The sequence below is a fragment of the Mus musculus genome, chromosome 2 (genome assembly GCF_000001635.26).
Source record: "Mus musculus strain C57BL/6J chromosome 2, GRCm38.p6 C57BL/6J".
In the NCBI taxonomy this organism is placed as follows: domain Eukaryota; kingdom Metazoa; phylum Chordata; class Mammalia; order Rodentia; family Muridae; genus Mus; species Mus musculus.
The window spans coordinates 178,368,601-178,391,278 of NC_000068.7; the positions used below are offsets into that span (position 1 = coordinate 178,368,601).

At 35.7% G+C, this 22,678-nt stretch overlaps 1 protein-coding gene across 7 annotated transcripts in view; it reads right to left on the reverse strand.

The window, feature by feature from the left end:
• Sycp2 (synaptonemal complex protein 2) overlaps positions 1-22,678 on the reverse strand; it is a 62,482-nt gene that overhangs the window by 23,306 nt on the left and 16,498 nt on the right. For all 7 annotated transcript variants that reach the window (XR_003953467.1, NM_177191.3, XM_006500664.3 and 4 more), the window contains 11 exons: positions 20,853-20,913; positions 14,866-15,014; positions 13,733-13,807; positions 13,239-13,364; positions 12,254-12,353; positions 10,800-10,948; positions 9,420-9,489; positions 9,039-9,099; positions 6,314-6,444; positions 5,755-6,173; positions 668-795 (listed from right to left, as the gene is read on the reverse strand). Coding sequence is in view for 6 of the 7 variants with exons in the window: in NM_177191.3 (NP_796165.2) it covers positions 668-795; positions 5,755-6,173; positions 6,314-6,444; positions 9,039-9,099; positions 9,420-9,489; positions 10,800-10,948; positions 12,254-12,353; positions 13,239-13,364; positions 13,733-13,807; positions 14,866-15,014; positions 20,853-20,913 (1,469 nt within the window). In the remaining variant the exon portion in view is untranslated. The remainder of the gene's footprint in view (positions 1-667; positions 796-5,754; positions 6,174-6,313; positions 6,445-9,038; positions 9,100-9,419; positions 9,490-10,799; positions 10,949-12,253; positions 12,354-13,238; positions 13,365-13,732; positions 13,808-14,865; positions 15,015-20,852; positions 20,914-22,678) is intronic.

Sequence of the window (22,678 nt, forward strand, 5' to 3'; positions counted from 1 at the left end):
GTGGATTACTAAATTACTATGCTAAAAAATGGGCACCAACACAAACAAAACAAAATCTCTTTTCAGTCTGATAGTTTCCTAATCAAACAACTATAACGATCATAGTTAAAATCTAAGTTGCATCAATAACTTAGGAAGAAGTGCTAAATACTGTAAAAGGCATAGTTAATTCAGGAAAGAATTTTTTTTTCTTACTGCATAAGGCCAGAGTGAATTTACACATGAATGAACAACCTCACAGGCTATAAATGAATGTTTATGATAAGAGCAATATTTCAAAAATATTGCAAACAAGAAATACTAGTTAATATAATTATTTCAGCTCATTGACACCCCATACCTCATTAAGCAATAAATTTTTGGCACACTTATCTTTGGTCATTATTAGGGTTCTATAAATAAAATTCTAAGTTGTTTACATCTTATAGATTTCTCTCTGAATGCCACACTTTGTTTCATACTTTTGACATTTTATACAGTATAATCACACTCTAGAATGTTCTATGTCTTATAATTTGCTACTACTATTAGTAATAACAAATTAGTAATTATTTTCTAGTAGAAAGTTATATTATTCAAATGTGTCCCTAAAACCTTTTATCATAACTGTGCAAACCAATTTAGTTTTATCTGTCAAAAATACTACTATCTCATCTTCTGATTATACCTGCCATCCTGAGGCTCCTTCAGTTTTCTTGTTGACATCATGCTATCACTTGGGTTATATCTCCTACTAATTTGGTTTATCAAGGATTCTGATGCACCAGTAAATCTTTTCCCTTTTGAATTTTCTCTCTGAAACAATTAGAAGTTACTTTATAACTACCAGTTAAAGTTCAAGGGAAAACAAAAGCTGAAAGAAAGTTAAACAAATCTACTTCTATGGAGACCTACAAAAAATATAAGAAGTTGGAAATGAATAAGTCTGAACTTTATGCAGCAGTCCAAACCATTCTATCCACATGTATGTGTTAAGTGCTGTGTTAAGTGCTGTGGTATATAGTTTTTAAAGTTATTATATGTGCAAATAAAGTGCTTCAGGGGAAAAAGACAGTTCTTTGAAAAGATCAGTAAAATGGGCAACCTACTAACAAAGTTAACTAAGAACTAAAAGAATTATATATAAAATTGCTAGCCAGTAATGAAGAGTTTGTCATTCTCAATCACAATGGCAGGAAAATAACTGAGGAAAATTTATGACTCTACGTCTACCACTCTGATAACAAATAAGGTGGACTGGCTCCTTGAGTGATATACTTGTTTTTGTTTTTTTAAATGCAGGCAAAGAGAAATGGGACATTTGAGGAAACCTGCATTTGTGGAGTCAACCATTAGTTAACTTTCCATAACAAAAGGCACCAGATCTAGGTGGGTTTATTAGTGACTTCATTTAATGGAGAAATTATATCATATTCTCCCCCAATATACCCATTAACTCTCATAAAGACAGATAGCAAATCAAATCCAATACATGAGAAGAACTGCACAATACAAACAAGTAGAACTTACTCCTGTTATACACGGCTGTGTCAACATTAAAACTCAATGCCTAGTATCTTCACCTCAGATAGCCTGAGTGAGAAAAGTGCCATCAACAGACCAATCAATTCACAACTAATAAAATGATAATAAAAGAAAATCTCAGCAAACAAATAGAAGATTTCCACACATAGATTAAACACTAGATACAGTGTACACATGAAATGTCCTCCTAAAAGGCTCATGTTGAAGGCTTTACCCCAACTAGTAGCTCTAACAGAGAGAAGTCACTGGATCATAACAGTGTTAATCTCATCAATGGATTACTTTACTGATAAATTCACAGTTGATTGAGTGGGGTAAGAAGTAGGAGATACCTTTACGGAAAAAATAAGTTATCTAGGGATAACTCTTTGACGGGTATAACTTATCTTCAAGACCCCTTTTCCTCCTTGCCATCCCTTTGTTTCTACTTCTTTGTCACTATGGAGGTGAGGTGTTTCGTTACACCGTGTTCTCCCTGCTAAGAGCCACAGACCGAATCTTTCAAACGATGAAACAAAAACCAATCTTTTCCTTGGGTATTTGGATCACAGTGATTGAAAGCTGACTAATAGCCATTAAAAATAACTCTTTCAGAGGACCTGGGTTCAGTTCCGAGCATGCACATGGCAGCTCACAGCTATCTATAACTCTAGTTCAAGGATTAACATGTTCTTCTGGCCCCAACGTCAGTGTATGTATGTGGTCACATAGAAACATGCAGGCAACACACTTATAGACATACATGTTTTTTAAACTTCAAATTACAAAGAAGTTAAAAATAGCATCACACGCTGAGGAACTAGATCCTTTAATACTACTAGTCATCACTTCTTTTCAGAATCATACTGGAAACCCAGCTAACTCAATAAATAATAAGAAAAGAATGAAAATATCATGGGTAATCTTAATGTTTATTTATAAAATTCCCCAAGTGTTTTTTGAACCCGACATACATGAAAAGACTAATGCTCTGTTGAAGTGGGTTTGTTCACTATCTATGTCTGTTGAGGTTCTTAATTCTGTGGTGTTGATCATTTGCCTGTGTTGGCATTCCAATTCTGTCTTGATGACTGCAGCTTTTTATTTTTAGTCAGTTTATAGCACTGTTAGTTCTCCCTGTCACTCACTGGCTATCAGGGGCATTTGAAGTTGAGTTTATTTCTAATACAAAGGTTGCTGGGATTGCATTAGAGTCATAAAGTCAAAATGTCTCAACTTTGAAAATAATCTATAACATGTGTAGAGTATCTTTTGGATTTCTTTAGATTCCTTGTATTAGAGTTCTTTAGTTTTTCTCTTGTATAGTTTTATACAATAATTTTATTTGGGGTTGCTACTAAAAATTGCTTGTTTCTGGAACAGTGATGGCCTTTTTTATTTTAATCTTGCACCTTACAACTTTACTCTTATTGATTAGCATTTATGGAGTCTAGAAAACTCCTGAAAAATTAAAGTACTACATATTAAGAATTATCACCACTAGAATTTTAGGTAATTTAGTTTAAAAATTCTAATAACACTTAAATATATAAGGTTTCTTGATTTTCTATTTTCTTGGGTCAGACATATGGATTTTGAAAGCTAACAAAAAGTAGTATGTTAATCATTTTGATGTCTGTGTTTAAAAACAGTTATTTACTATCCCTTCTTGACAGATGTGTTACTAGCTTGCTAAAATGTGACAAAAATGAACCTCTCTAAAAGCAATGTATGACAACTTCAGATCTTCCAGGATAACAGGAAAGCCTTGAGTCACTGAGCTATGGAGGAGTTCTTCAGTGCTGATCTGGTAAACAAAAGGCAATGTCAGCCAGGAGCCATCAAGGAGAAGCTAAAAACTAGTAGGTGATCCTCCTGAGATGGTTCTGCCATGGATTGTCAAAATTAATGACAGATTTGCTTCTCTAGACAAGGCTGAGAAGATTTCATTTTAGGAAAGATTCCTGATTTTCCTGCTATTATTAAACATATATAACAATCACTAGGTATTAGCCCACCCTTTTGAGCAGATCTCTGTAGAACAAAGATGTATGGTCTTGTAGTGATGCTATATAAACAAATAGATGATTTCTTAATTCTTGATGATCCTATAAAAATCCTAAAATTATATTAGTAATTATTAAGCTCTTTTATAATAGGACTGCTATTAAGTCCTTTCTGATGTCAACACTGCATTGAAAACTCTGCCAGTCTTTAAATGTCACAGGTTAATTGCTCATGAGATAGCAAGAAGGCATCTACAACTTAGAGCACATTCCAAGAGGTTTTAAAAAAATTAACCTAAGGTCATAAAAAGGGAACTGAGGATCTACTATAGGTTCTATGACAGAAGATAAAATATTGACTGGGTTTATCTATACAAAACTTCAATGATAATTTTTAAGGAATGCTTAGCCAGATAATTATTCTTAGTGAATATGCATGTAAATGTTCTGTTGTAAATTTCTTATTCAATTTCTGATTTATTTGAACTTATGTGTAAACTTGTGAACTTTTTACCATGTGATCATGTATTCTGAAAGATGTATAAGTGCTGAGGACAAAGACAGGAGATGGAACTGAAAAGAAATTAGAAGTATAGGCATTGAGAGAAAAAGCATTTGGAGAAAGGGAATTGGGAGTAAGGAATTTGAAGCAAGGGCATTGTTAACATTAGAGCAGGAGGAAAGATCAAGATTAGGAGAAGAGTGCAGATAGAACACTTTAAACAGAAATGAAGAACTTTTTAAAGAGAACATTTTAGAAGAACTTTCTTAAGAGAAATTTCATAGAAAACTTTTTACAGAGAACTTAGAAATAAAGATTAAAACCAATTTTCAATGTGTCCCTTTGTCTTCCTGCAACTTCAACTAGCAGTCTGGGAATTAGAGTCACACAGTTCTTGCAGAGATAGAACAAAGGCTATAGTATTTAACCCCCCTGTTTTACTATGAGGTGTTAAACTCCAGAGACTACAGCTTCTAGCCTCAGAGGAACTCAGCAAATGACTAGGAGACTGATCCACCTCAGAAAGATCAGGAAAAAATGATACAAGAAAAACAGCAATATTAGAGAAAATAATTTGATTTAAAGAAACATAACTTGCAGAAGGTTGTTATGTTGGGGTTTTGATATTATGATAAATACTTAAGAGAACTTAAAAGGATAAAAATTATTCCCCCCCACACCCGCCATGGTTTCAGAGATTGTATTTCATCGCCTCTCTTGGCCTTGTCACTTTAGTAATGAAGTTAGGTTGAAAATCATAGCAGCTACAGTGTGGCAGAAGAGTCTGTTTACTTTTACTTCACAGCAACTACAAACCAAGCAAGATAAACAGAAGGAAGAAGCCAGAGTAAAACATACTCTGCAAAAGCACCTCCAGTGATCTGCTTCCTCCAACCAAGTCCCTCTAATAGTCCATACAATATGCATCAATGACCTAATCCATTGATGAAGTTACTGTCCTCATGAGCTAATCAACTCTCAAAGATTGGATTCACTAGCTGGGACCAAGCTTTCAAGGCACAGCATTTGGGGATATTCTACTATACACAAACCTTAGCAGGAGGCTCAGTCAGGTTTCTGTGCTCCAATAAAAAAAAAAAAATTACATGCAAGTTCTGTGAAAGTCTTAACCTTTCTTTTACATAAAAATGAAGCCACCACCAGCATCACTACCACCACCAACACAGTCATTTTGTTTACCATTTGTGCTGGTTATTCATCAGCTTAAAAGAGATTTAGTTAATAGGGAAGAGGAACCTTAATGGGGTTGCCTCTATAAGATTGCCTATAGGGGCAATTTATTCATTAATGACTGATATGAAGGGGCCCAGTCCACTATGGGTGTGGTTCTGGGTCTGTGTAAGAAAGCAGGCTGAGTGAGCCATGGAGAATGAGCCCTGACTTCCCTTCATAATACATTGTAATCTGTAACAAACTCTTCTCCATGTTCATTTTGGTCATGTGTACATCACCGTGATAGAAGGCAAACTAGGACAGTTGGAGGCCTTACTTACAGCACACTCAACATCCACTCACAGAAAAGCATTATGAAAGACCAGAACAGTTCATATACACTGACATGCCTGTACACCAATCTCGTTCCACAAGTCTGTGTTAGGGAGGTGAACTGGGAGCTTAAGGAAGCATTCAGGAACTGAACTAAAGAACAAGGCATTTATCTATTTCAAGTCTGTAGCAATCAATTAAGCCTCTGTGTAAGAAATTAATACGTCCAACACTCACCACTGGTATTTCTTCTAGCTCACATGATGTAAGTTCAGACATCAGTTCCTTTCTTGATTTTGTATGATTCCTCTTGCTTTTTCTAGAAGGGCTTTTATCACAGATAGTAGTATTCACATCTTTTGACAATACACATGTCTTCTTATAGATGAGAGATTCTTCAGTTGTCTTATTTAGGAGTACAGATTTATAAGTAGTTTCAGATTCAATATGCCAATCACTCTTCTTTGCATTTGCAGTATTTTTCTTTTGTGAATATTTAGGATGATTTTGTTCTTGAATGTTTCTTTCACAAAATTCTGCTTCATCTGACTTGTTACACTTGATTACATCTTTACTATATTTTCCCTTTTGTGTTTCTTCAGAATCATCATCTGATACTGATTTTTGTTTAGTGCATTTTTTGTTGACACCAGTATCTAGTGGAAGAATGAGAAAGTCTTCTACAATGAATATATTGGTAACATCTAAATCTTTTCTGTAAACAAAATCGTTAGGTATTTAAGCTGTGTGTTGTTTCCCTAAACACTACTGTATTAACTGTAAAGACTGTTTTCACCTTGGGTACAAGTGTCTCCAGGTAAAGCACGGCTTCTCTGGTTATTGCAGAGTTTGATAGTTGTTACAGGTGTCCAACATGCCCATCTGGAGTGTGTTGTATTTTTTGAGATGTCTAAAACACCAGGCAATCTAGAAAACACTTTATTTGCTCAATATAGTATCAAACATTAGTGCATGAGTTTTAAAGACATGATGCTTTTATATAATACTCAAATGTTTGTTGAGAAAATGCTAAGCAATTAAGTATGAAAAAGCTATCATACAGCATGTAAAAATTATATAAATTATCAGATTAAAAATACTAGAAAAGTACAATTTCTGTTACTGCACAGGTACATACCTAAGTACATCTTTGTATATCCTATCTTATTGCGAATTAACCAACATCATACAGTGGAAAAAGAAAGCATCTTCAACAAATGGTTCTGGTCTAACTGGCAGTCTGCATGTAGAAGACTGCAAATTGATCGATATTTATCTCCTTGTACAAAGCTCAAGTCCAAGTGGATCAAGAACCTCAACATAAAACCAGATACACTGAATCTAATAGAAGAGAAAGTGGGAAAGAGCCTCCAACACATTGGAACAGGGGGAAATTTCCTGAATAGAACACCAATGACTCAGGCTCTGAGATCAACAATTGACAAATGGGAACTCATGAAACTGAAAAGCTTTTATAAAGCAAAGGACACTGTCAATAGGACAAAATGACAACCAGCAGATAGAAAAAGGATCTTTACTAACCATACACTGGATAGAGGGCTAATATCCAAAGTATATAAAAAATGAAATAAAATCCCCTCAAGTAGTTAGACTCCAGAAAACCAAATAACCCAATTTAAAAATGGGGTATAGAACTAAACAGAATTCTCAATTGAGGAATCTCGAGTGGCTGAGAAGCACCTAAAGAAATGTTCAACATCCTTAATCTTCAGGGAAATGCAAATTAAAATGACCCTGGGATTCCACCTATACCAATAAAAATGGCTAAGACAAAAAAATCAGGTGACAGCAGATGTTGGCAAGGATGTGGGAACAAAGGAACACTCCACTCCTCCACTGCTGGTGGGATTACAAGCTGGTACAACCACTCTGGAAGTCGGTCTGGTGGTTCCTCAGAAAATTTTAAATAGATCTACCTGAAGACCAAGCTATACCACTCCTGGGCATATTCCCAAAAGATGCCCCACCATGCCACAGGGGCACATGTTGCACTATGTTCATAGCAGCCTTATTTGTGATAGCCAGAAGCTAGAAACAACCTAGATGTCACTCAATAGAAGAATGGACACAGAAAATGTGGTTCATTTACACAATGTAATACTACTCAGCTATTAAGAATGAGGACATTATGAGTTTTGCAGGCAAATGGATGGAACTAGAAAATATCATCCTGTGTGACATAACTCAGACCCAAAAGGATATACATGGTATGTACTCACTACTAAGTGGGTATTAATCAAAAAAGTATAGAATTCCCAGGATACAATCCATAGAACTAAAGAAGGGCAACAAGTCAAAGGGCCCAAGTGAGGATGCTTCAATCCCACTTGGGAGGGAGAAGAAAGCAATCACAGGAGGAGGTGGGAGGGAGGGAAGGACCTGGGTCAAAGGGCTACAGGGAGGGAAATATGATCAGGTATTGGGGGTTGGGGCAAACAGGACTGAATCCCTGAGCACCAGCAGAAAGAATTGAAATAGGAAACCTCAGGAGGTACCAGAGACCTAGGAGGTGAGAGACTCTCAGGACTGAAAGGGAGGGACCTTAGATGAAATGCCCTACAGTGGGGAGAGGGAACTTGTAGAGTCTACCACCAATAGAAAGACAGGTCATCAAGAATAGGGGTGGGGTTGCCATCCCACAGTCAAAAACTCTGACCCAGAATTGTTCCTGTCTAAAAGAACTGCAGGAACAAAAATGGAGAAGAGCCTGAGAGAAAGGAGGTCCAGTGACAGGCTCAAATTGGGATCTAGTTCAGGGGGAGGAGGCCCCAAGGCCTGACACTACTATTGATGCTATTGTGTACTTACAGAGAGGAGCCTGGGATGGCTGCCTTCCAAGAGGGACCACAAGCAGCTGTAATAGTCAGATTCAGATATTTACACTTACACCCAACCAATGGACAGAAGCTGGTGACCCCTGTGGTTGAATTGGGGAAAAGCTGGAAGAAGCTGAGGAGGGGGGCAGCCCCATAGGAAGACCAGCAGTCTCAACTAACCTGGATCCCCCCCAGGATCTCTTAGTCACTGAGCCACCAAGGCAGCATATACCAACTAATATGAGGCTCCCAAAACATATGCAGCAGAGGACTGTTGGGTCTGGACTCTGTCAGAGAAGATACACCTAACCCTCAAGAGACTTGGGGTGCTAGAGCATGGGGAGATCTGGTGAGGTAGGGGTGTGAGGACATCCTCTTGGAGACAGGGCTGGGGGGGAGGTGGTGTGGGATGTGAAATAGTTGGAGGGTGGACCGGGAGGAGGATAAAGTCTGGACTGTAAAAAAGATTAAAGAATGAAAAACAAACAAACAAACACCACAGCTGTTTCACATGGAAAGAAAATGGAAAACCTAGTCCTCATTATTCTATCACCTAATAATTAATGTTATGACTGACGTTGCATTCTGATAATATAAAGGCCTTTCTTTCAAATCTGTTAACTACAATTTTATTCACCCGAAACAATATTAACAAATTGGTCTGATGGACACTGTCATACTCACACAGGCTTGTCTACTTTTCCCACTGCAGAAGATACATTAGAGAGAGTGTCCTCAATTTCATCTAAACAAAAGAAAACCATTGCATTTTCATTTTTTCCACACATTTTGAAGACTAAAGTGAGAGTCTAATCCTATACAAGCTGACATTTGGGGATGAGGACATTGACCTTGCACCCTCCTCCCTCTCAGACACAAACTTTGCAGCAGCAAGGTTTATATAGTCTAATCATTCCATCAACATTTCTTTCTATAATGCCAGCACAGTTATTACACATATGCAAGCGCACGCGCGCACATACACACACACACACACACACACACACACACACAATTTTGCAGGTGTACTCACACTGCCTAAAATTAATCCCCTAAAGGACTTACTGAAATTTTGGTCTGGGGATTCATTATCCTCGTATTGTTTGTTTTGTATGACAGCAGTAGTTTTGTTATGCTATTAACAGAGAAAATATATATGTAAACATAAATTAAGGTATTCTATGAATTCAACTTTTCAAAGACCATTAAGGTTTGAAAATGCAAGTTTGCCTTAGTATGAAAATTAGATGGTATACATATTTTATGAATGTTAAGTACATATTCTTAAGACCATTTCCTATCTTAAACACAAGAAAATAGGACTGGAGAGATGGCTCAGCTGTTAAGATCACTGGTTACTCTTCCAGAGGTTTTAAGTTCAATTTCTAGCAACCATATGATGGCTCACCATCATCTACAGTGTGGTCTGATGCCCTCTTCTGGCATGCAGATAGAGTACTCATATACACAAAATAAATAAATCTAAAACAAGAAACACAAGAAAATAACTTGTACTGCAGACTTGGAGGCAGATGATTCTACAAATTTCCTATTCTTATCTCAGAGCCAATACACTTAAAATGATGATTTCTAGAATCTCCAGAAACATGTCTCCCATTGCTATAGATTTCATACTCTATTCTCTTTTGAAAATGTTAAGAGCTGAATTTTATGAAATATTAAATAATTTAAAATGTTGACCGTTTCCCAGGTAATTTTCTTCCTGTATCAATCTTTCTATAGCCATAAATTCATCCTACCACCACTATCAACAAACAATACTGCACGCTCTTATATATATGCTACATATTTTGCCTTAGTTGTCCTCTCTGTGCTACTATCACTGTACAATACTCAGGACTATGCCACAAAATAAGAAAAATAGTGACTTTATTAAACAAGCTAGACAATGTAAACCATTACTCTGACTACGTTTTGCAATATATTCAACTCTTTTGACATTTCTTTCTGGGCACAATAATTTAAGTTAGCGTTCATCTTTGGGGCTAGGCTTCTGCCTCTTCATTGGGTTCTTACTACATTCGATGTGTATATCTGAAGATGCTTGTGCTATGAGTACATCTGTCTTAAGAATCTGTCAAACACATGCTAGCCCTTGAGATACTTAAGGACATAGCCTACTGTGATCTCACATTTCTTTGCTAGTCTCCTCACAGCAGACACAGGTTTGTATAATAAAAGGGTGACAGAAAGTCCCTTTCTCCTAGCAATGTGTAAGTTTCAGAAACAGTGAAGTAAATACTTTAGAGTTTTGATGTAAGCACAATGTGTCATGTGCCATAAGGACCTTTTCAAGGATAACTGGTATTTAGAAAAACATGACGTTTTCTAAATAACTAGAGTCTGTGCTTGGAAAAGAAGGCAGCCCAGTATGGACTTCAAAAATAACTTCTTAAATTTTATTTTAACACAAAGTATCCTTACGTTGGCTCTATTATTCCATCTTTTTCTTCCATCTGATTGTCTAGATTTGGGTGACGCAGCATAATCCATTCCACTTTCTGATGTTTTAGAAACAGCTTTCTCCACAGAATTTATTGCTTGCAGTGGTTCCCTACTTCTTCGCGGTGTTGCTAAAAGAACAAAGACAGCAGCTGTTTTTCCTGTTATTACAGGGGTATTTTCAGGTGAGAAAGGTGAGAGATGGAGGGTCTCAGGACAGTTCCTAGGTTTCTGGCTTAAATGCGTACGTGGACACTATGCCATTTAACTAACAAGAGGAGAAAAAAAATCATTAAGAAGGATTCAGAGAATTATTCATATTGGAAACTGCTAATTTGAGAGTCTGTCATGCACAAGGCTGTCACCAAGTGGGCAACTAGGATTTTTGGATGGGAAGATTATTATTAAGTTGTCATCAAAGCAACTAGTACTAGAATGTAACAGGTACTAGGTCACAATTTCACATCATTATTTGTTTAATGAATGATTTTTATATAATCCTTTAAATAACTGATAAGGTATTTTTGTTCCATGGGTTGGAAAATAAATTGATTCTGAATTTTCCCAGGGAATACTGTGTGTCAAGTATAAATCTGGCAATAAAGAACTAAATCCAAGAAACTTAAAAACTCCAACACTATTTCTTTTCTATCTTTCAGATATCTTCTTTTTTTAAAAAAAAATAGATATTTTCTTTATTTACATTTCAAATATTATTCCTCTTTCTAGTTTCCCCTCCAAAAATCCCCTATCCCTTTCCCCTTCCCCCTGCTCCCCAACCCATCCACTCCCATTCCTGGTCCTGGCATTCCCCTATACTGGGGCACAGAACTTTCACAGGACCTAGGGCCTCTACTCCCATTGATGACCAACTAGGCCATCCTCTGCTACATATACAGCTAGAGTCACAGGTTCCACCATGTGTTTTCTTTGATTGGTGGTATAGTTCCAAGGAGCTCCGGGGGTACTGGATAGTTCATATTGATGTTTCTCCTATGGGACTTCAGACCCCTTCAGCTCCCTGGGTACTTTCTCTAGCTCCTTCATTGGGAGTGAGACCCCAATTGGAGCTCCATCCAATGGATGATTGTGAGCATCCACATCTGTATTTGCCAGGCACTGGCAGAGCCCCTCAGGAGACAGCTATATCAGACTCCTGTCAGCAGGCTCTTGTTGGCATTCTACAATAGTGTCTGGGTTTGGTGTCCAACACTATTTCTAATCACTACGTTATGATGCCTCCTGCTTAATTCATGATAAACTACTAACACAGAATATTAATATTTTAAAAATTGTTTAAGTCATATGATACATTTTCTAGTTAGAAGATTCTGTGATTCATAATTTTATCAATTTTGTACCGAGAATTTCCCTGAATTAAAAATTCATCTCTTAAAATACTTAACTGAAATGTTGAAAGACAATATAACACTTACATGTGTTGATTAAAAGTATTGGGCTTCGCACAGTGTATCTGTCTGTATCAGGAACAATCATTGATGCTTCAGACATTTTCTTTCTGCTAGGTGTAGTGATCTTAAACCATGAGAAACAGTCACAATAAATAGACATTATATTTAAACATTAAATGTGTTATTCACATTGTTTTGCCTTGACTACATGCAAAAGGTTAAGTGTTTTTAAATAAATACAATATCCCTCATATTTCTGTGTTTTAGGCTAATTGAAATGATGTCATCTTCATGGCTGGTAATGAACAAATAGACAAAGATATACTGTTTTAAAATATTTATAGATCACCACGGGCACATATAATATAGTGCCTTTATATACTAGCTGAAAATATTTTATAAATATTTAACTAACCAATGACTTGTGGTTTTCAGTATTTCCTGAAGATGATGTTTACATATACAAGTATTTAAAACTATTTTGAATGCTTTCAACATGTTAAACACCCTTTAATATTTTCCTTCATAAAATAATTATAGGAATTCACTGCCAATGATTCTACTAAAGAGTTTGAATTCCCTATACCACTTCAGAGTGATTCCTAAAGTAACAGAAATTGGTAAGTAGAACCAGGAAATAGAGAGGACACAAGTTTCAGAGAGTGCCACATAAATAAGGTGCCTCAGTGTATGATGAAAAGAACTTAAACACTGACGACATTTTAAGCTTGCCCTTTATATTAGAACCAAAACAATGATAGAAAAAAGCATGAAAGGGAGAAAGTAGCTATTCTATGCATCTTCAATTTTGGATTTACAAATAGAGCATAATATACATGACTTGCTAAAATCCTTGCTTCTTTTTGCATATGTGAAAGATGGAAAAAATTAAAATGCTATATTGGTCAAGGCAATACTATATGCACTCCAGAGGTTTTAGCTCTGTTTCCTTCAGCAGTGACTGATCTGTGGTCGTTTAATAGAGTAAATCGTTAGACACCATATTTACCTCATCCTGGCTGCTGCTATTGCCTAGTTCTAGAGGGTTTACAAGTTTCTTTTGGATGTCGGATTTCTCTTTTAGATGAATGAGGTTTTCTTTGACTGGAGATGGTTGACTTTCTGGTACTAGAATCTGTTAGGTTTATAATGGAGGAAAAAAAACTACAAATCAAATAGGATTTCTCAAAAATCACTATTTTTTGCAAGGCTTCTCTGTTCCTCTTATATTCACACTATCTTTCCTTATTAGGCATTTTCTAAGTTTCACCAAATAACCTAATAAAACAGCCATGTTTGTAAGCAAATTCTGCCACTCACAATTATAACTTTTAAATTACTCAAATTGTAGTTTTCAACAACCTTTACTTCTATAAAGAAATTACCATTAACTAAAATGTTTTATTGCATAATCATTTATATTGAGACAATTTGTTTTCACAACTGGCTTTTCCACCATAGTTATTTAGTGTTGAATAAAAATCGAGTAAGTCAGAGACATACCTGTGATCCACTTGCATCAAAAAGTACATGAATAGATGTTTTGGCAACTGAAATACCTTGTTTTCTGGTAAATTCCTAAAATTCAATTAATTCAAAATGATACCATTTTCTTTCACTTAGTGCATTTATTTTCTACCTATTCTTCCACAATTGCCAATTATCCCCAAATCATACATACTATGATATACATATATAAATGGTTTAAGTTAAGAACACTTTAATGACTTAGTACTATCCATTCCCAAGTTTTCCATTTTGATTTCTATACAAGGGTTGCTTATTAATATACTATATCTTTGAAATTTTCTTTGAGGCAGGCTCTTGTTATGTAGTGGGGCCAGCCTTAAACTCAGAGATCCACTGGCCTCTGCCTTCTGAATTCTGGTATTAGAGGTGCATACCACTAAGCCTGGTCTGACATAAATCTTTTACATTATCCATATTTGTTAAGAGAGTATTACCTCAAAACTGTTTCATAAATGCCACTTTATATTCTCAGTTAAACAGGTCTTGGTTTGTATACTTTCATAATAACATTTCTCCATAGGGTTTTTCAAGTCTCATCTCCATAATCATGCTTTGCACTATAACTCTTAATGAATATTCTCTAGTTTATGTAATTTTCCCATAGGTCAACTGTTTACACCTATCATTTCTATAATTCTCAAAATGTTTAGTATTTTGAAAATGTTTTATTTCAATGTTTAAATATATGACAGTAACTCATCAAATGATCTAAGCAGCCACTGTAAAGGCAATTCTGTTGCCTGAGAGTTTATTTTATAAAGGCATCTCAAACAACAGGACTTACTGATCTAATAGGTACTCCACGGTACAGCTTCGCTGTGTGTTCGTTCACATGTGCCATAGTGCACATGTAGTGGTTGGAGGACAACCTGTGAGATCAGTTTTCTCCTTCTAACAAACGTGGATCTGGTCTTCAGACTTGGCGGCAAAGTGCCTGTACCCACTGGGCCACCTTGCCAGCCCCCTTCACAGTGTAATTTTAAAGAGCTAAAATCTATGCCATTGTAGGAATTTGCTAATAGAAAAAGCAATTAATCTTACAGTCCCAAACTGAGTTTACAAAACCATGATAATACTATTTGCTGAACAAGGTTTTAAAAGCTTACCTTATACTTATTTCCACCAAAAACTTTTTTAGTCACGTTGGTGATTTCTAATGATTCATCAAAATAAAAAAGTAACTCTTTTCCTTCTTTTTTACTAATTTTTACTATATTTTTCAAAGTTAGAGTCAGTAGCTTCTTTGATTCTCTCACTGTATATAGAAAATAACATTAATGATAATATATTAATCTCCATTATACTAGTCTGTATATTATAAATAAAATATCAAATTGAATCAAAATCCAATTCTTTTAAACTGGGTGTTTACTCAACTCTATTACTAATATAAAAACAAATCAGTCAACTTATATTTCAGGTTCAGTATCCTCATCTATGTTGCACAATAATGCCCTAACTAGAGACTTCTAGTTTTCAGGTCCTAACCAATTCTTAAAATATCCCATGAACGTGCCTGAAAAAGGTGCTTCCTTTAAGGTAAAGAAAATAGCTTGAATTCATGCTTACATTATTCCTAGATATACACATATACAAATATCTCTGTTAAATCTACATATTGACTATTAATAACATTTTAATAAAAAAAAATCCAGGGTTTTAGGAGGAAGGAAGATACAATCCTTATTCTCAAGATACTTCTCAACTCAATAATGACATACTCCAGTCCCAGTATATGAGGAGTCTACATTCAACACCAACAAGGACACATGGAGAGCCGCCTAGTAACTCATCAATCTGCCTGTACAGAGTAAGTCCTAACACACAAGTGCTCCTGCTCGCCTCTGCTGGAGCTCCTGCTAGTGACTGAAAAGCCTCCACACCTGTCCCACAGAGTATACAGAACACAAAGAGTAGGGAACATTATATCCACAGTGATGTGACTCTGATCTGCCCTACAAACAAATATTTTCATGAAGAATATAGTTTTAAAACTCTTATAAGGATTGCCCAAACAGGAAATGTCTTTCTTTTGTACATATATGGGATTTGCCACAGTAATGGCCTTTTGCCACAGTAATGGCCTTTGGTGGCACTAAGAATTGGTAACTAATAAAAGTGCTGCTCTGTTTCTTACTAAAATGGTACAACTAAGAATTTAAACAAGTCATGTGAGCCCAATCTTAAAATTTCATGTTTCAGAGGTAAAAGCTCATGTGGTTTTAAGATTATTTCATGTTCTGATGAAAATTATTTATACATTTATAAATCTTTATGGGATCTTACTAATAACTGTTTCATGCTTCTGAATTGCATTTTTCCTGTCATGTATAAGTATCTATTAAATGAAGTGTTTTCTTCCACTGCAAACCTACAGGATTAGAATTATAATTTTGGATAATTCTTTGTACAAAGATTCATCTATCACGAGTTGTGACCATTTACTTATACAGCAATACAGTGATGTTTGCTGTACTTTATCAATATGTTTGGTGAGATTTTTCTGGTGTTTGCTCTGATGTCTTGAACTATAATTTGCTTTTAAATTAGTAATCTTACTAAGATTAAAAAACATCTTATTTAGTTTCTTGCTCAGATATCAATATGCTAGACTTTAGTAATACATCAAGATATCTGATTCCAGTATGAATGTAATAATGTGCTTTAATTGAAAAATCATTTAAAATGATTTTGTAATCCATATATCAAAGAAACCAATATTTAGTCTTCCCATTAATCACCATGTCATAGTGAACAGGGAACAGAGAGAGAGGACAACTACAAAATACACCAGAAGTAGGAATACAAGGAAGAGGGAAGTGACAGGTAAGTGGGGAGGAAATAGCGAAGAATGGCCTTTAGGTGTGGTTACATTAGACCAGAGGGTAATGATGCTTGCTGCCAAAAGCTGATGACCCTGAACTTCAAAGGCCTCAGCACCCACATGATGGAAAGAAAGAACCAACTCCCAAAAGTTGCCCTCTTGACTTCTTCCATGTATACCATGTCTCTCACATGTGTCCCCCCCCCCATCTATGCCCTGCTACAATTAAACATGCAATAGAATTTGTCAAAGGAGAGATTTTCAAGTATTAAAACAAAGAATAGCTTCCTAACTGGAGTTAACCAAGCAGTTTTCATCATACACCATTGGTCAGAAAATAAAGGAAACACTCTTTAGGATAATATTATGAGAACAGTAGTGTTCTCTGAACATTTGGAGCTCAGCTGAGACATTTAAAAAATAAATTGTAGTCACCAGTGTCAAGTGTGGAGAAGCCAATGTAAATATACATACACAGAGAGAAATTTTAATTCCAGGAGTAAAGTATCTTGGCAGTTAAAACTTTAGAGATGTACAACAGAATGTAACAAGGACAGAAATTAGTAAGAAAAGAAAATATAGAAATTTTTCTTTCAAAATTGACTTAGAGTTGGTAAGTAGTAAATGCAGACTTTAAAAGAACTATGAACCTTATTTTCTGGGCAGTACAAGGAGATGGACAGAAAAGGCTACTGAGTCCTCCTACTAAGCTTTTCTACCTGATTTCTCTGACTAGGACTTCCTATGTGCATATGCAGAAATATGCTGTACCTCCCAACTATGTACAATTATAAAGCATAATTTAAGTATTTTAATTATTAAAAATTAATTCTCCAATTGCTGACCTGGCTTAAATATAAAATGCTTCCTGAAACAGGTCAGTCTTAAATGCAGTCATTTCCTTACTTACAATATATGCTAGAGTTTGGACTGTGAGCTGAGCTAGAATTTTCTCTACAAAGCACAACTGTAGATGCTATAGCCTCTTAGGTTAAGATAGAAACTCAAAAGGTTCATAGTTAAATAAACTAAAATAACCACACTTTTGGGATAAATTTATAGAAATTAAAAGGCAACATGGGCCACCACTGCCCACAGAGAGTCCAAAGTTCCCCCCCCCCCCTCTCTCTCTCTCTCTCTCTGGCATCTTTTTGGTGAAGAATTACTCAGAACTTCTATAACTCTAAATACAACATCAATCATAAAGTGACTTGACAGGAAATAATACCAGTGTATCACTGGTACTAATGAAATAGTAACTTTAGAAAAAAGCCAAAAGCAATTCAGATCAATAAAAACAGACAATTTCAAGAAGTAATTCTGTGAAATATATTAAATTATTTAAGACAAATGAAAAACTGCCCAAATGTTCTATGATATGAATATGGTGGTTCACTGTCAGTAAAACTCAAATTGAAAATTCCTCATTCTGGCAATGCTGAATAATTAGTGGCAGATATCTGGCCCATAAACAGATTAGTAGCTTCTCACTTTTATGGAGCAGCTAGAGAAGGTTATTATAAAGGTGAGCTCAGGTTCCTCAAAACGACTTCCCACACAGTCCCTTCTGCTTCCCACCATGAAGACTTTTTGCCAGGGATTAAACAAGTACACTAGTGATATGATCATAAGACTCCCAGGCTCCACTACTACAAACTCAAATCAACTTTTTCTTGTTATATATTTATTCAATCACAAGTATCTTGTTATAGTAACAGGAAACAGACCAAGACAGTATAAAATACTCAATGATGAGAAATGTTATTTTTTGCTATTCTCCTGACATCAGAAACAAGATGAAATATTTATTCTCATAATCTCTTAATAATGCAATGATAGTTCTTATTGCTAGAGCAGTAAGACAAGAGAAGTTAGGACTCAATGACATTGAAATCAGTTCCTTAAGAAAGCTATTAGATTTTTGTCTCAGTGTGTGCAGGTGAATGCAAGCGTGGGTATGTAGGCACAAATGCACAGCGTATATGTAGAGGTCAGAGGACAATCCCAGGGGTGGATTTTGTCTTTCCATCATGCAGGTCCTGTGGAGTCAAGCTCATTTGGCAGCAAGTATCATTAGCCAGTGACCCATCTTGCTGATACAGAGACTCAATCTCTTACACACCGAGGTTAAAACCTAGACTGGTAAGATTTTAGCCAACACTTAGGAAGTTTCTAAAGTTGAATAGATAAGCACATACCTTTGGTATGAGACAAGCACTGTACTCCCTAGTAATTGGACTGAGAGAAGTAAAGCATAGATGTACAGATTGATTATACATTAATATTTACAGCAGCGGCTAAAATTTGCAACAATCCAAATGTCCAAAAGTTCCCTGGGCATGGATTAATTAATTAAGTTATAGCCATTTGATGGAATTCTAACCCAACAATAACACATCAAGTAGCTGAAATAAATTTGAAACAACATAATCAGAAAATTGTTACATATGATTCCATTTATACAAATTCTAGGTAAACATACATCAAATTTATCTGTTTTGAAGAAGAAAGAAACACTGTCTAGGGACCAAGTAGCAGAAGAAATGGTTTTAAATGAGCAAATATAGAGATGATTGGAGGGATGGATGTTGACTAACTTGAATTACCCATGATGGTTTCATATGTAAAGGCACATGAATTATCATTAGCCTTCTCAGCCTGATGCAGGGTGTCCACCAGGCCACTTAGTTAACATAGCACTTTTATAGTTATGTATCACCTTCCCCGAAGCTACATTCAAAAAGTCTGCAAGAAATCCACTTTTTATCACCTCTATTCATAATTGTATTGGAAGCCTTCTCCATTTTATAAGGAAGAAACAGGGAAGGAAAAGAGAATAAAACTACCATCATTTAAAAACATGACTGACAATGGAACACCTTCAAGAATCTACAGAATCATCAGAATTAAACAGTTGACTTGGCAAGGTTGTAAGATACAAGGAAAGTACATTTCATATACCAGTAGGACATATCTGAAAATGAAATTAAAGATTATGTTTTTCATCATAAAAGGCAAAAGGGAATATTTGAGAGTAAATTTATCAAAATATCTATATGACATAATGAAAAATATAAAACATTGTTTAGAGGACACAAATACAGAAGAACTGGATCTCTATGAATTACAGTTCTATTTCAGGTATCCCCATTCTGATCTATAGTGTTAATTCCAGTAAATTTTCTGAAATGACTAATAAGACCTTTAAAAATGTATATGGATATTCCAAAGGCTGTGTTTCTGAAAACTCCAAAATATCGAAAAATAAATTATCTACATTATGAACACGAAATGCTGAGAACACTGTGGTACTGGCACACAACATTTAAGTAGATCAAAGGAATTCATAGGATGCAAGACCAGTCTTACAGAGCCACGAGACTTCACAGAGGAACCAGAGCAGTAATGTTCAATGGCACAGCATATGATTATGGAAACAAAGAAACTCAGAAATAAAGTCATTTCAGCAAATAGTAGTTATAAATCCACATAATCTCCTACAATTTTTGTCAACTCAGACAAAAATTAATTGGATTTCATTCACCATATTAAAACACAAAACAGAAAGGCTCTGTGAGAATGACAGACTTCTTAGGTTACAAAGGAACAACCACACAGGGAAAACAAAACATAACAAAAATATCTAATCAACTAGACTTCAAATTTAATGGCTTTTCTTTGCCCTCCCCTCCAAAATTATAAATCAAGACACAGACTAGGAAAATATTCATGAAATGTATCTACCAAAGGATTGGTATTAGAGAACACACAACAACTTCAGAAGTGAAAAGACAGGTCAGCAGAAGATGGAAAACAGATGCTCACACAGATGTTTTCAGAGGAGAGCACACGAACAGCCAGAGAACTCGTGTAGAAAAAGAACTCAAATGCAAATTAAAACTATGATGAGATATATGTCTTCATAAGTGATTAACATATATATTTACTTAATATGGCCTTTACCAGTCTGCTAGGTTTCATAATTTTGTCCAGCAGTGCCATTATGCAACTCCTGTTACAGGAATGGAGACATGATATGTTCGAATTTAATAAAACAAATGAGAAAGAAATGGTAGAACCTTGAAAACACCAACATTGGACTGTTCAGACCAAATACTGCAGATTTTAGATAAAAGTGGGGTGTGGAATGTGAGTATCTACAGATGTTTTGTTTTCAGTACTCTGTCTTATCTCAAAGAGGCAGCAGGTTCTATTCTTTATGACAGGAACTAAAAAAGACAATTACAAAAAAAAAAATGAGCTTAGTACCTTCAATGTTGTACATCTGAACTTTTTCTTCAGGTACAGTGACAGCTTCCCATTGGTGATCCTTAAATTTAGAAGGAAAAACACCTTGAGTATATATTTATTCCTGATTTAATACTTCAATATCAATTTCAGTTGAAGTCTAAGTGGCTTTACAGTGGTTTGTCTTTCTCCTATCTCATGTACCATCTATCACTAAACATGCAACTTTCTGCTCCTCAAATATTCCATTTATTCATTCTAAAAATAATGAGCCCTAAAAACCACATTCCTAATATTTTATGAGACAGAAAAACAGAATTATTTTCAGTAACTACTATAATGAGAGAAAAAAACATTAGACAACATGGTTCTTAACTTAGTGGCAAGGCTACTTTATACCAGAGAACCCATTTACAAGCAGATGGTACTTTTACTAAAACATAAATTAGAAGGAGCTGCTCTACTCACATGTCTGTTGCTGTGATAAAATATCCTGTCAAAAAGCAACTTAGAGGCAGTAGGTTTATTTGATGTACAGTTTTAGGTTACAGTTCATAACTGTGGGGACATTAAGGCAAAACCCTGAGGCATCACATCCTTGTCAAGATTAGACAGTGAAGCAAGACATGGGTCCTGACTTGCTCTGTGCTCAGTTTACTCCCCCTCCCCTGACACCCATTGAATGATGCCAGGTGGGTATATCTTCCAACATCAATTAAGAATCCTAGTTGGCCATCAATAGGAGGAGAGGCCCCTGGTCTTGAGAAGATCATATGCCCCAGTACAGGGGAATGCCAGAGCCAGAAAGCATGAGTGGGTGGGTTGGGGAGAAGGGCGGGGGGGGGAGTATAGGGGACTTTGGGGATAGCATTTGAAATGTAAATGAAGAAAATATCTAATAGAAAAAAAAAGAATCGAGTCAATCTCCCACCTCTCCAACCATGCCTACAGGCCAACTTAATCTAGATCATTATTCGTTAAAACTCTTCCCGGTGATTCTAGACTGTGATAAGTTGCCAGTTAAACTATCACAGACACTAGGTTGCAAAGATCTGCAAGAGGGATCCTGGGGGAAGGGGCTAGAGGGGACCTATAAGATGTGAAATGTGGGTAGCTCAAACACAGAGACTGTTTATCTCTCAAAGGGATATCTAGGAACCAAAGCTGTAAAATGTCTTATATGCTACATTAAAGAGACAAATATGGGGGTTTAAATTGTCACTATGTAAAGAATGATTTCCAGGGACAGCAAAGGGTATAGGAAGAACATATTATCACAGAGATTTAGAGGAAAGAGAATTCAAGTATAATTCTGAGAAGAATCTCCAAGCATCTTGATCACTATTTAGAAAATAATTTATAGGTGGACTTATTCTGGTCTAGGTCATCTAGTACACCAATCTAAACCAGTAAGACATTAATAACTACACTCCAATAGTTTCTGAAAATAAGCATTCTATGAAGGTATTCTAGCAGAAAAAGTATGTGCGAACCCTAGAAAGTATTGGCTAACATTCACTTGTAGGATTCTAAAAAAATAATACTAGATTTAAAAGGTTAAGAGTCTCCTTATAATATCAGCAACCACAACAAGATTAGTAATTGCTGATCAACTCTATCAGAATCTGGTGGTGATTTCACAGTTCTAGCCAGATGTACGCCACTATACCAAATATGAAGTGATTGCTAGGAAGTAATGACTTCAATATCTTTCCTCAGGTAACAAACAGGACAATAAGAAATATTCCACCTCAGAATACAGATGACTATGATAACCAAATAGAACTAAAATTCACTTCTACACCTCCCTCACATCTTCCCAGGAGGTTTCAAGTATGAGTAAAACC